Raw genomic sequence first — 11,727 nt, 5'->3', positions numbered from 1 at the left:
CCAACTCAGTTTTCCACAACTGCCTGGGCAGTACGACGAGGTGTAGTCGCACGTTGCGGTAGCGCGGGCGTCCAGTTGGTGTACTCGAGATGTTTGTGTGTACTGTACTGTACATAGGTGTGTATGTGTGTTGGGGATGCGAAGAGACTCGCATACGAGGCCTACGCGCTCAGGTGTTTATGCTGCAAGATTGGATCGTCGTCCATTTACTCAGCTCAGGAAACTGCGTCATAATAGGGGTGATTATTATCGATTGTTTTGTGAGAGAATCCCACTTTTTGTCATTGGGGTCATTTCGCGGACATTCAGATCGGGGCGCTTTAAGAACCGCCCATGGAAATTTGGAGTAGAACACACAATATGACGTCAGCTTTCCTTCTCTCATTTTACCTACTGAAGGTCCAGCTAATACAAAACTAAGGTGACATTCGAATGAGCAGCACCAAATCGGCAGAGAATCGATCGACCAATCAAAACACAACACATGAATCAACTAGCCAATCATATCCACTCTTCGAATAATTCAACATCGAATTAGTGTGTGATTGACATTCGTGTGATACTGGACGATCTTTGCATGCAAAAGTCACTACAAAGAATCGATCGATAGATTTGGCGAATCAGCACAAAAGTCCAAAAATTGGGTAAAAGGACAATATCACAACGTGATTCACTGTCAATACTCGAGTACTAGTATTGATTAGACAAACCACGCCAAAGTTTGGAAGTTTGCAGCGAATTCACAATAATGAATGCATTTATTAATATTCAGAGTGTAGCTAGTGATGGATTGTTTTGACCAGAATTCTGCGTTCTGGTCCAGTGTACCCGTAGTTGATTTGTTAAGTGGGAACTTTTAGTTCCCCCATAATCAAATATTTCTGATTATCGGAATGTGCAGGTGCCCGAGAGACTTGAATTACCTGTTATACTTAATAAATATTATGTATGGCAGAACTTGTTTGATCAACGAATAATTCGCTCATACCATGATGTCCATTTTTACAGCCTAGTTCGTTTTACACCATAGCCAAATGAGTATGAGCACAAAACAATACTTAGTAATCGGGGTTAACTGTAAGTACATCTAGTGAATAAGATTGCTCATCACTGAGATGTAATTTAACCGCCCGAGAGGTTAACCCGGGAATAACGTTAACATTTCTTCGTATGTAAACACAAAGTACTGGTTTATTTGAAAGAGTAACACTACCGTATCTATCAGGGAATTACTCGGTAACTAGCTGACGAAGTGACCTGTGAAAGTTTTTGAAACATTTGAATTGGGACCGAACTTGAACGTTTCAGTAGAATTCCATTTATATAACATGAAGTTTGTATGCATTAAACATCTCTGTAAGAAGAGTTTCTCTGCTAAACAGAATGCCATATATTTAGCGGAATTGAGCCTATGTATCCAATTTGACTTCTAAATTGCATTGTAACAGTATATTTGCCATTTATTTAAAATATCCAAAAAAAGAGGTAATTTGTTGAATCCATCAATTGACATGTCGCAGAAGTTCCCACTTAACAAATCAACTACAGTATCTTTGACGCGACCACCCCAATGAGCTCGACGAAGATGCAGGCAGCGGACACGGCCCCGCCAGACCCGACGCTGTTTCAGTACACGAACGCCTTGAAGCAGTTCATATCCCCTACCACCATTCTACCGGAGAAGGCCACTGGGCCAGTGCCGACCAACAAGTGGTGGGGAAACCTGTTGAGTTTGAACGCCGCAGGACGTCTGGACCCAGTGTACCCGAGCCCGTATGCCGTCTTCATCGACAACGTAGCCGCGACGATTGCGTGCAGTTACTTGTACGACAGCATGCATCAAGGTCCCATCAACGTGAATGGAGCCATCAGCTACTACTACTTCCCGCGAAGCTCAAACTTGATCTTCTCATGCCAAGCCCCGAGCGTACAGTTTTCCGTGGAAGACTGGGATGACCTGACAGTGCAAGTGTCTTTGACCAGTGGCAGCAGCGCATTCCTTCGATCAGTCATGGCGTTGGGGCAAGCGTATATGACTATTCAACACGGCGACGTTCCCATCTGCCTCTCGTCCGAGAGCGGCATCGCGGCTGTGGACGGACAGCCCTTTGGCGACGGCTTTTTGTACCATGGCCAGGTTGACGTGGGAAAGTTTGTGGTGACGTTACACAACGGCCAGCGGTGGCTAGTGTGCTGGAGCAGCCCCGCCAAGGGCCAGGCGTTGACGTTCACTTGTGACAAACAAGTGCTCAAATCAGGCGCCCACTTCAACGGCATAGTCCAGGCCGCCATCGTCGCATCCGACGACGCGTTGCAAATCCTCGAGCAATATGCAGGTAGGTACATCATACATACGTCCTTCCTGTCCAGGCCAATCTCACCTGGATATCTTAGGCGGGTATGTGCACCGTGGAGTTGTGACATGCGATACTGTACATGGCTTTCAGTACCATTGGGAAACTCGACGTGCAGCGGTGCAGTCGCAGCAGCCGACCAAGGCATCGCCCCCCGTCCTGCACTTTGTGCTCGAACACCACAAGTCCATCCTGACATTCCACAGCCAGGCCGTCGTCCCCGCCTTGACCCTGCACTCGCACACACGGGGCCCCATGACGGCGTACTTGATCGACAGCGCGTCTGGCAACATATGGGACTTTGCATTTTCAGAACAAGACGAACAAAATGTCGAGCGGTGTGCGCAGTTTCACGCCCCGCGAGACCCGTCGGTGCAAGATATTGTGGAAAATCGCCTCGTAGACCATCTCCAGGACGAAATCAACACGGCGGCGACGTGGACGCTGCCACCGGGGTACTACTTCAAGGGCAAAGCGCTGCAAAAGTACGGCTCGCTGTGCCTTCTCGCCGCCAAACTGGCCAGTTACAAGGAATTTCAGACCCAAGTCGCCCCACTTGCGGCGACTGCGCTCTCCAAGCTGAAACAACTGCTCGACACTGCCAACGAGTTTCCGCTGTGTTATGACGTGGGTACGTCGTATACTAAAGACCGTGTAGTAGTTGGTTGTGTGACTAGTTACTACTCGTGTTATAGTGTACAAGGGCCTCATCACAAGCGAAGTGTTTGTCAAGCACGATGTGAACGTGGAATTTGGTACGGTTGGGACGCACAGAAGGTTACTAGAACTACAGCTAGTACTACTAGTACTCGTGTAGGCAATGCCGTGTACAACGACCACCATTACCATTACGGGTACTTTATCACAGGTACACAACCACCACGATCGTCCATCGAGTGTTTGTATTATATATATATAAATATATATTATTGTGCTTCTGGTTGTATTTTTCCAATTCTGGATGGTTTGCTGAAAGAATCACACATCGTGCCTCGATATTTGATTGATTCATTTCCGTTTGTTGATAAAAACGAACATGGAACAGCCAATCAGCGAAGAGCATTTTCAGATTGACCAATGGTCGTGATCGGTTTGGTTGGCGTGCTTGGATTGAACGGCCTGAAAATTCGTGTCGAATCCATACTATTTTTCGTCGTCATATATATATATATATATATATATATATATATATATTATGGTAGCGGCGGCGATGATGTATCACTTGGACCCGTCGTATATGACGAAGAACACTCGGTTGTGTGCGTGGATTGAGACGCTCGTGCGCGACGTGATGAGTGCGTCGATTGCAGACGCGTACTTTCCCCGCTTTCGGCACTTTGATTGGTTCTTGGGCCACGGGCTGTCGCATGGAGTCACGAGCGTCGTCGACGGCAAGGACGAAGAAAGCACGTCGGAGGAAATCAACTGCTGGTACGGCATCGCATTGTGGGCGGCCGTGACGGGCAACACCAGGTACGTACTGTTGCTACATCAGAGTGTTTACATTTTTGTTATTGGAGTGTTTGTCGGCAGAGAATCAAAGATCGACCAATCAAAACACATGAATCAACGAGCCAATCAAATCCACTCTTCGAATAATTCAACATCGAATTAGTGTGAGATTGAAATTCGTGTGATACTTCTGGACGATCTTTGCATGCAAAAGTCAGTAACACAAAGAATCGATCGATAGATTTGGCATAGAATCACCGCAAAAGTCCAAATATTGGGTAAAAGGGCAATATATTATGAGTGTCCACGATTTGTTTGAAAAGTAGAAATGTGGGGGTTGGTTTGTGACACTGTCGCTTGAATAGTAAATATACTTTTAATTTTCTAGACTGGCATGCTAGGATTGGTATAGCGTGTTTGGATTACTGAGACATTTCGACAAGTGTATATATGGGGATTGGTTGCTTTGAGTGTGCTTGCTGTGTGTCTTGAGCCACATATTCCCCACATGTGTACGAATGCTATATTGTACTATATGGTTTTTGATATTATACACTTGTATAGTTATATCGCAGCATTTTTCCAATATTTATATACTAGTATATATATATACTAGTATATATAATGTATGGTTTTTATATAATACACTTGTACGTATATCGCAGCATATTTCCAACATGTATATATATGTATTGATGGGAATATGTGTTTGTGTGTGGTGTAGCTATGCCAACGTGAGCCACGTGCTGTTGAAGCTGGCGGCGCTGTCCCACCGCACGTACTTCTTCGTGTCGAAGTCGAACGTGACACACCCGCCAGAATTCCGCAAGAACAAGGTGTCTGGCATCCTCTTTGAGAACAAGTGCGACTACACGACCTGGTTCAGCGCCAGTCGCGAGTGCATCCACGGCATTCAGATGCTGCCGGTGTCGCCCGTGTTGGAGTTTTCGCGCCCGCTGTCGTTTGTGGCCGAGGAATGGGCGGATGTGCTGTGCAAGCTCGAGTTGCCGCCCTCGAACGCGTGGCAGTCGCTGCTCATGGCCAACTACAGCGCGATCTGCCCACGGACGGCGTGTGCGCAGCTGCAGCACTGCACCATGGACGATGGCCTTAGTCGCGCGTATGCGTTGTACTATAGCCTCACGCGACCATCTAGTTAGTAGTGGTTGACACTTCAAATCTCCCAAGAAGTGATTAACTCCTCCCAATATATATATATTATACCTTCATCTCTCCGCTTTGTACAAATATTAAGTGCATTCACAGTACATTATTGTGAGTTCGGTTCGAAATTTCCCACAGCGGTTCGTTGACTCGATCTGGACAAACCACAGCGCAATTCGATCTTCCTGCAAAAACCAATATTTTATAAACTAATAGAGGTTTTTGAGATCATAAGCCTCAACATGACTGGGCGTATGAGTAGTCAAGATCTGAAATCGAACTAATAAGTCGTCCCACATAGTGCATTGCCATCACATAGCATTCTCTAAGAAACCAAGGGTGTTGTGGAACTCAACTTGTGTAGAGGTCGAAGGGCCTCGATTTACCCTCGAGGGTCTCGAACTTCTGCGCCCTTCCAGATAAACTCTTTCCTTCGCGAGCCAAAAGTACCCAATATGATAAAAATATGAAAAGTACCCAATACCATAATACTCACAGTGGCAATGATACACGATGTTACTGTAGGAAAACCATGCATGATGTCGTGCAGTCTCCATGTTGTGTTGGGGACTTGTCTACAGTACAAAGCTAACATTCATTGGTTAAAAACGGCATATTTTTTACTAATAATATCAATGGATGGATTTGCGGCTCGGTTTACGAAAAAACAGAGCCGTTTTTGAGCAAATTTGGACCGAATTCACCATAACTGTAATGCGATTAAACATAACTGTAATGCGATTAGAAGTGGGAGACAATAATTATGATGATTGGGTGGTCGATGTAGCAATTATTTTCAATGGAGAGCTTCTAAAACCCTCGTCAACGGGGATGTATTTCAACGCTTTTATTGTGAATTCGCTATAAACTTCCAAAATTCGCATGGTTTTCAATATTGAATCGCCCTGAAAATTCTCATTGGCTGAATATAATTGTCCTATCTATATTAATGAACCTATCGGATCCATTCAAAATTGGACTACTAGCGCCGATTCGTGATTCGACAACGACGGGATATATATTAGTCCCGAATCCACAATAATAATATTAATAACAAAACGCATCGAAATATAACAACAAGAGTCGGGTACTATTCCGACTGCCTATTTTTAGTATATGTAATTAGCCTTTACAATCGCCTAATCACGCACAGCCCGCGACACTTTGCCAAACACCCGCGGGAACGCGCCGGCACAGTCGTACTTGGCCCGCATTTGATCGTACAGGGAATGGTCAAACATGGCTTCAAACTCGGTTTCACTCATGTACGAATCCGCGTACATCATTTGGAACCTAGTACGATAGTGTTTTATACATGAGATGGAAAGAGTAGTTAGTGTTATATTGAACTGGCTGGTACAACGTACCCATGGTGGTTGCGGACAAACGCTTCGATGCGGCGCGTGGTGTGCACTGGATGGAAGTTGGCCACGCTAGGAACGCCGTACGCGCCAATGTCGACAAACAGCGAAGTCCTCCCTTGGCCCTTGTTGTCCGTGTTTAGCATGCCCCGTCTCGACGGCAACACAAACGGACACAGCCACAACGGATATACCTAACACTGTCGTGAATATATATATATATATATATATATATATATGGCATCAAAATTTCAAATATCAGCGTCAATTTCAAACTGGCATATATATCCAGCACGACCACTCGAATCGTGTGAAAGTATAACATGACTATGGAATCAAACACATGTTCGTACGTGGACTTCTTGATGAAACAAGTGGAGGGCGTCGTGGAGGCATGACATGGGCACGAGCATGTCCTGGATAAAGTGGTGGTTGTCGTACAGTTCTTTGATAGCGTCGCTTTGCGTGAGCTTGAGCAGCGACACCTTGGGCGGCACAAGCCACCCGAGCAAGTACCGAAACCACGTGCTATTGCCAAACGGAATGATGTCTTGAATCTCCCAAAAAATGCTGCGCGAGTGTCGGTGAAAGTAGTCTCGCAGCGGCATAAACTCTGTCTCAGGGGTGTCGAACTTGGCCTCGACGTGCTTGAAGAACCACGGCTTGTACCATCGGCCAATTTCGTTGAGCTAGGAATGATATTCAAGTCGTAGTAATACTAGGCCATATATATGTACTACTAGCATGGTTATTACCTTGGTGCTTTCGGCGTGCGCCACCATCGTCCCAGTCATCACCACCCCTTTGTCCAAATTAAACATGAGCGCCTCCACGAAGTGATTGGCCTCGGTGTCCTTGGCTGCGGTTTCAAGTACATCGCATGCCTCTTTGACCGAGCTGACGGGGTGGTAGTTCAACTTGACAAACCTATTGAAATATGAATAAATGAAGGACGGGCGGATAAATGAAAATGAATGGATAAATGAGTGCCTTCAAGCTATTGTCGATTTGATACAAATTTGGGGACGCGGTGCAATCGAATCGCGCCGACCAAACCGATCCACAATCGATCTGATTGGTTGAATTTCATTTAGAAGGTTTTGATTGGTTAATAATTTTGAGCTCATCTAAAGTAGCCAATCAAATCGATGTAAATTCCAACGACAAACCACGCCACAACACGAAATTTCACTCGAAAGCACAATAAATGAATGAATTTAAGATAAATGAAGGACCGTATCGGATAAATGAATGAATGGATATTATGAGATAGATGACGAGATAGATGATAATCGGCTTATTACGGCTTGGTGGGGACGATCTGAATCTCCACGGCGGTGAGAAACCCCAGCGTGCCATACGACCACGGGATCGAGTAGAACAAGTCGGCGTGGACGTCCTATGCATGCCATTAGTATAAACGCACACTATATGCGACGTACCTTGGAGCAAATGACAGTGGATCCATCGGCAAGCACGAGTTCGTACGACGTGCAAATGTGCTGGAAGAGGCCGTATCGATGTGACGACGTTTCGATGCCGGTGCCCATGACCAACCCACCTAGAGACGAACAGAGTGAGCTCACGGGGATATGATGGATGTACACGAACGTACCAACTGTCAAGTCGTCCAACTCGGGCACAATCGCAAGGCACCAGCCCAGGGGGCTCAGGGTCGCAGAGAGCTGTCCCATCGTCACAAGTGGCTCCACCCACACTGACTGTCATGCCATGAGATCGTACATGCTTGAGATACGCATGAGCGTACCTTGCCCGTGGTATCGACTTTCAACACGTCCATCATGTTGATTTTGATGTTCGACAGTGTCTTCTTGTACAACCCGCGCCGATATGAAATGTTCTGCCATCCTGGACGAGCCGTGCACATGGGTGTCTTCCGCCCGTCCTTGTTCCACTTCAGCACCTGCAAAGACAGCGCGTGACAAGTGAGCTGGACTGCGACGAAGTCGGTCCTCAGGAGTGGCGGGCATGAGGGAAGGCCTACCTGCTCTTGGACTGCACGGACCCGTTCGGCGTGCTTGTTTGGCGCAGAGTTGGCATAAAAAATCACTCGGTTGCGCAGGTAGTACAAAATATCGTACACGAATGACAACGGCAAGAGGAAAAAGCACACAAACACCCAGCGATAGTTGATCAGCACATGCGCAATCAACGACGTCGGCTGAGGGGGAAGTACTTTGCCAGCCGCGTCTGCAGCCTCTGGGACAGCGCGGGCCTTGTGGTCCTGGACTGCTGGAGTCTGCCGCTTTTCGATTGACATGGATGTCGCCAGATTTCGAATGGCGAAGTAGAACGTTCGAATTTCATCCAATGGCCACTTCAACCTGATACGACCAAATCGTATACAGTACCGTACTTATCAATTTGGTCAAAATACCTAGTGCTAGGAATACTATTAGTAGTACTATAAATAGAATAGTGAAGTACATGTACTGACTGGTACTTGGGTACTCGGTACCAATCACACGACATTTCATCCTTTTATGTACGAATCCGTTCCAACGACAAAACCGGAGCGAAGCTACGCCAGGCATCGGCGAATGTCCTCTCCCGCCACAGTTACGGGTGGACTACTCCACTCATGAGCCTGGGCATCAACGCCAGCTCGAGTCGTCAGACCTGTGGCCGCTGCAGCAGGAGAACCAGTGCGACTTTGTTAATCGCCAGTTTGAGCCCAGGTACCACGCCACCTAGTCCATCGTGAAGGCCAGCTTGTCGGTGTTTGGCCGGCATGCCTTGTTCATCGGGTTTTTGCAACTCGTGGCCATGGTGGCATCACGTCAATCAAATTGGACTAGAGCTACAATGATGAAACCGGCATAATGTTATAAAGCTCATCACGACCTTGCGAATGCACCTGGTCTCACCTTCGTAGCATGAATGGATGGTGAGTTATGGGACCCAAAAAGTAGGCCAAGCTGACCGGGAATTGCATGAATCACCTTAGAGCTTCTCCACCGCACCTCTAAATTTGGTCCCTTTATAATCCACGATGTGTGTTTTGCGTGTGTTTTTGTCGATTTAATTTGTAGGTATAACCCACATGTACAACTGTAAAACTGGACTTTACAGTGATAACCAGACCTCCAAACGGTGTGTAACTTTGGGTATTTTCGATGAGTTTGGAGGGATCTTGGTTATTTCTGATAATTCTGGATACAAATGCTTCGTAACGTTATAGATAAAAGCCTTCAAATTTGGGCGAAACCTTTAACGGCAGTGTGCTTTCCCCGAAATATAACCAGACCTCCCAAAACCGCGGTGGAGATGCTCTTACTGGTAAAACACTTCAAGCAAGACATGTTTCAATTCTTATTAGATTTATTGAATTCGGCCCCAAAATGGCGTTTTGGGCCAGAATATTGTAATAATTCAGGAAGTAGTTCACCCGTCGAGCACCCTACTCCAAATTCGAATCGAATTGACAATACTACGGAGTACCATACTGTTCTGTAATCTATTGTCATGCAAGGGGCTCCTGATGTTGGCCAATCTGCGGACTTTGGCGGTTTAAAAAGTGCTTAGATCCAGACAAGGTGCATTTTTTGACGGCTTGATAATACCCCTGCAGAAGGTCAAGCGGAAGTCCGAGTGCAATTGCGACCGATCCACGTCTCCAAGTGTGGTGTTGTTGTTAAACTAAGCCCCAACTTTACGTAAAATCGAATGGTATGAATATGACCTGCACAAATATTAATATATCTTCGGTATTCTTAGATAAATTGAACCCTCGGAAAGCCGACCGTCCCACAATAGCAACAATTGCATAAGTTCGGCTTAACTTTGAGCAAATAACATTTGCCATCGTAGGATGCCAATTGTTGCAATACAATTTCTTGGTTTTCGGAGAATGGCCATAATTTCTGATTGTTGCTGAGTAGTATTGTGTGTTCTACTCAAAATTTCCTCCGGCGATTGGTTGAATCACCCGACGAACAATCGCCAGACCTTCAAAATTTCAAATAAAACTAAGTCAAAGAGGTATATCTTTGAGACTGCAATGCATCAATCAATACTTTGAGCCAATCATATTTCAACCTTCATTCTTTATAGCCAATCATACTCCTTTGCTTGATTAGTTGGCGATTTCATCAATCCCCCAAAATAGGCAAATTTGACTGAAATGCACAACATTGAAAAGTCCTAAGGGTGCGTCTGGTAACATTTCAAAAAGAATATTCCATTTTCTGGCCAAAATGGGATAAACAAAAATACAATTTCGCAAAATGGAGGTAAGGGCCATTTTGTAATATGGCGTTTCATAGTAGACCTCAAGGACTAAATCCCACTAGGAATTAGTGGATTTGGGTTAAAACTCTTCAAGCAAGACATGTTTCAATTCTTATGAGATTTATTGAATTCGGTCCCAAAATGGCGTTTTGGGGCAGAATATTGAAATATTTCGTGTTACTAGACTGGCCCTAAGCTGTAGACAATTTCAGGGTAATCCACCATGAATTGAACATGCGATTTCGCACAATTATTATATGGGCCCGTCTGGTAACCTGACAGTGAATAAAATATTACAATACTCTGTGTTCTGCAGCGTGCAGAGCTATTGGGTCGCGCGTTAGTTTGACCCATTGCAAACACACACACTCTGTGTGTGTGGCGTGTCAAAGGTTCCGATACCTTAGTGGATGTACTGAGTACTTTAGTGAATGGTAGTCAGTAGGCGCCTCGTGGCGTGTTTAACCTCACTCATATCAGTGTGAATATTTGCTGCCTTGACGAAGGTCCCGTGGCCGAAAGCCAAAAGGAAGCGGGAGACAATACAAAGATATCTTTAGTTCATTGTTGAGCTATTCACTTGAGATGGTACGAGAACATTCCTACGACGAGGAAACGCCAACGAACGCCGAAGAACGATCGCGGCCGCGTGATCGGATCGAGGAGCCGCGAGGACGCGCCGCTCGGCGCACCGTTGAGAACCCGTTCAGATCTCCCCGATGACGACAGCCACCTGCTGTCGACGAGTGGCAACCGCCACGTGGTGGGTTTTACACCCCCGCCACAACCCGAGGAACACCAGCTGTCGCAGCGTTTGTCTCAGCTGCTGCTCCACCAACGACTGAAGCAGATGGCGCTTGAGTGCCGTTGCCAGCCGACAACGACCCGTCGTAATCCGTGACGATACGGACATGGGCAGCGATGGCGGTTACGGCCGTAAGGCGCCGCAAGTTTGGAAAGCGCCGGCGCTCCCGCAGCCGCCGACATTTTCGGGCTCGACCAAGGCCGAAAGACGCGCTTTTATGCGCGAGTACCAGAAGTATCTGGGTCAGATCAACGCTCTGCAGTGCAATGGATCGCGTCCGTTCGCGATGCCCGTGAGTGCCTGCATGGACCCGTTTTCGAAGCGCCGGATCGCGCTGTTC

At 46.4% G+C, this 11,727-nt stretch overlaps 2 protein-coding genes across 6 annotated transcripts; one reads left to right on the top strand and one right to left on the bottom strand.

The window, feature by feature from the left end:
• Window positions 1-1,544: 1,544 nt before the first annotated feature.
• H257_18775 (hypothetical protein) lies at window positions 1,545-5,035 on the top strand. Of its 3 annotated transcripts, XM_009847899.1 has the most exons (6): window positions 1,545-2,336; window positions 2,395-2,985; window positions 3,050-3,109; window positions 3,172-3,222; window positions 3,557-3,827; window positions 4,531-5,035. In XM_009847899.1, the coding sequence occupies exons 1-6, from the start codon at window positions 1,571-1,573 to the stop codon at window positions 4,964-4,966; spliced, it is 2,175 nt and encodes a 724-aa protein (XP_009846201.1). In that variant the 5' UTR covers window positions 1,545-1,570; the 3' UTR covers window positions 4,967-5,035. The 3 variants fall into 3 exon arrangements, with proteins under 3 accessions (XP_009846201.1, XP_009846202.1, XP_009846203.1); XM_009847900.1 differs by lacking the exon at window positions 4,531-5,035 and having other exon boundaries at window positions 3,557-4,140; XM_009847901.1 differs by lacking the exons at window positions 3,557-3,827; window positions 4,531-5,035 and having other exon boundaries at window positions 3,172-3,534.
• Window positions 5,036-6,036: 1,001 nt separating this feature from the next.
• H257_18774 (hypothetical protein) lies at window positions 6,037-8,624 on the bottom strand. Of its 3 annotated transcripts, XM_009847896.1 has the most exons (9): window positions 8,337-8,624; window positions 8,100-8,255; window positions 7,947-8,052; window positions 7,774-7,892; window positions 7,636-7,730; window positions 7,087-7,258; window positions 6,685-7,020; window positions 6,338-6,525; window positions 6,037-6,263 (listed from the first exon to the last, which is right to left on the bottom strand). In XM_009847896.1, the coding sequence occupies exons 1-9, from the start codon at window positions 8,610-8,612 to the stop codon at window positions 6,110-6,112; spliced, it is 1,602 nt and encodes a 533-aa protein (XP_009846198.1). In that variant the 5' UTR covers window positions 8,613-8,624; the 3' UTR covers window positions 6,037-6,109. The 3 variants fall into 3 exon arrangements, with proteins under 3 accessions (XP_009846198.1, XP_009846199.1, XP_009846200.1); XM_009847897.1 differs by having other exon boundaries at window positions 6,037-6,525; XM_009847898.1 differs by lacking the exons at window positions 6,037-6,263; window positions 6,338-6,525 and having other exon boundaries at window positions 6,638-7,020.
• Between the last annotated feature and the right edge of the window lie 3,103 nt (window positions 8,625-11,727).

This window comes from Aphanomyces astaci (genome assembly GCF_000520075.1).
Source record: "Aphanomyces astaci strain APO3 unplaced genomic scaffold supercont1.216, whole genome shotgun sequence".
NCBI classification, from domain to species: Eukaryota; Oomycota; class Saprolegniomycetes; order Saprolegniales; family Verrucalvaceae; genus Aphanomyces; species Aphanomyces astaci.
Note: the sequence above shows the minus strand (reverse complement) of the source record. Positions and strands in the feature narration are given on the sequence as shown.

Excerpts from the sequence above, each read along its gene's own strand:
- H257_18775 (XM_009847899.1), top strand. The coding sequence starts at position 1,571 with ATGAGCTCGACGAAGATGCAGGCAGCGGACACGGCCCCGCCAGACCCG. Across the intron at positions 2,337-2,394 it reads AATCCTCGAGCAATATGCAG|GCGGGTATGTGCACCGTGGA; the intron begins GTAGGTACATCA and ends TGGATATCTTAG. Across the intron at positions 3,828-4,530 it reads GCCGTGACGGGCAACACCAG|CTATGCCAACGTGAGCCACG; the intron begins GTACGTACTGTT and ends TGTGTGGTGTAG.
- H257_18774 (XM_009847896.1), bottom strand. The coding sequence starts at position 8,612 with ATGTCAATCGAAAAGCGGCAGACTCCAGCAGTCCAGGACCACAAGGCC. Across the intron at positions 7,731-7,773 it reads CCACTGTCATTTGCTCCAAG|GACGTCCACGCCGACTTGTT; the intron begins GTACGTCGCATA and ends TGGCATGCATAG. Across the intron at positions 7,259-7,635 it reads CAGATCGTCCCCACCAAGCC|GTTTGTCAAGTTGAACTACC; the intron begins GTAATAAGCCGA and ends ATATTTCAATAG.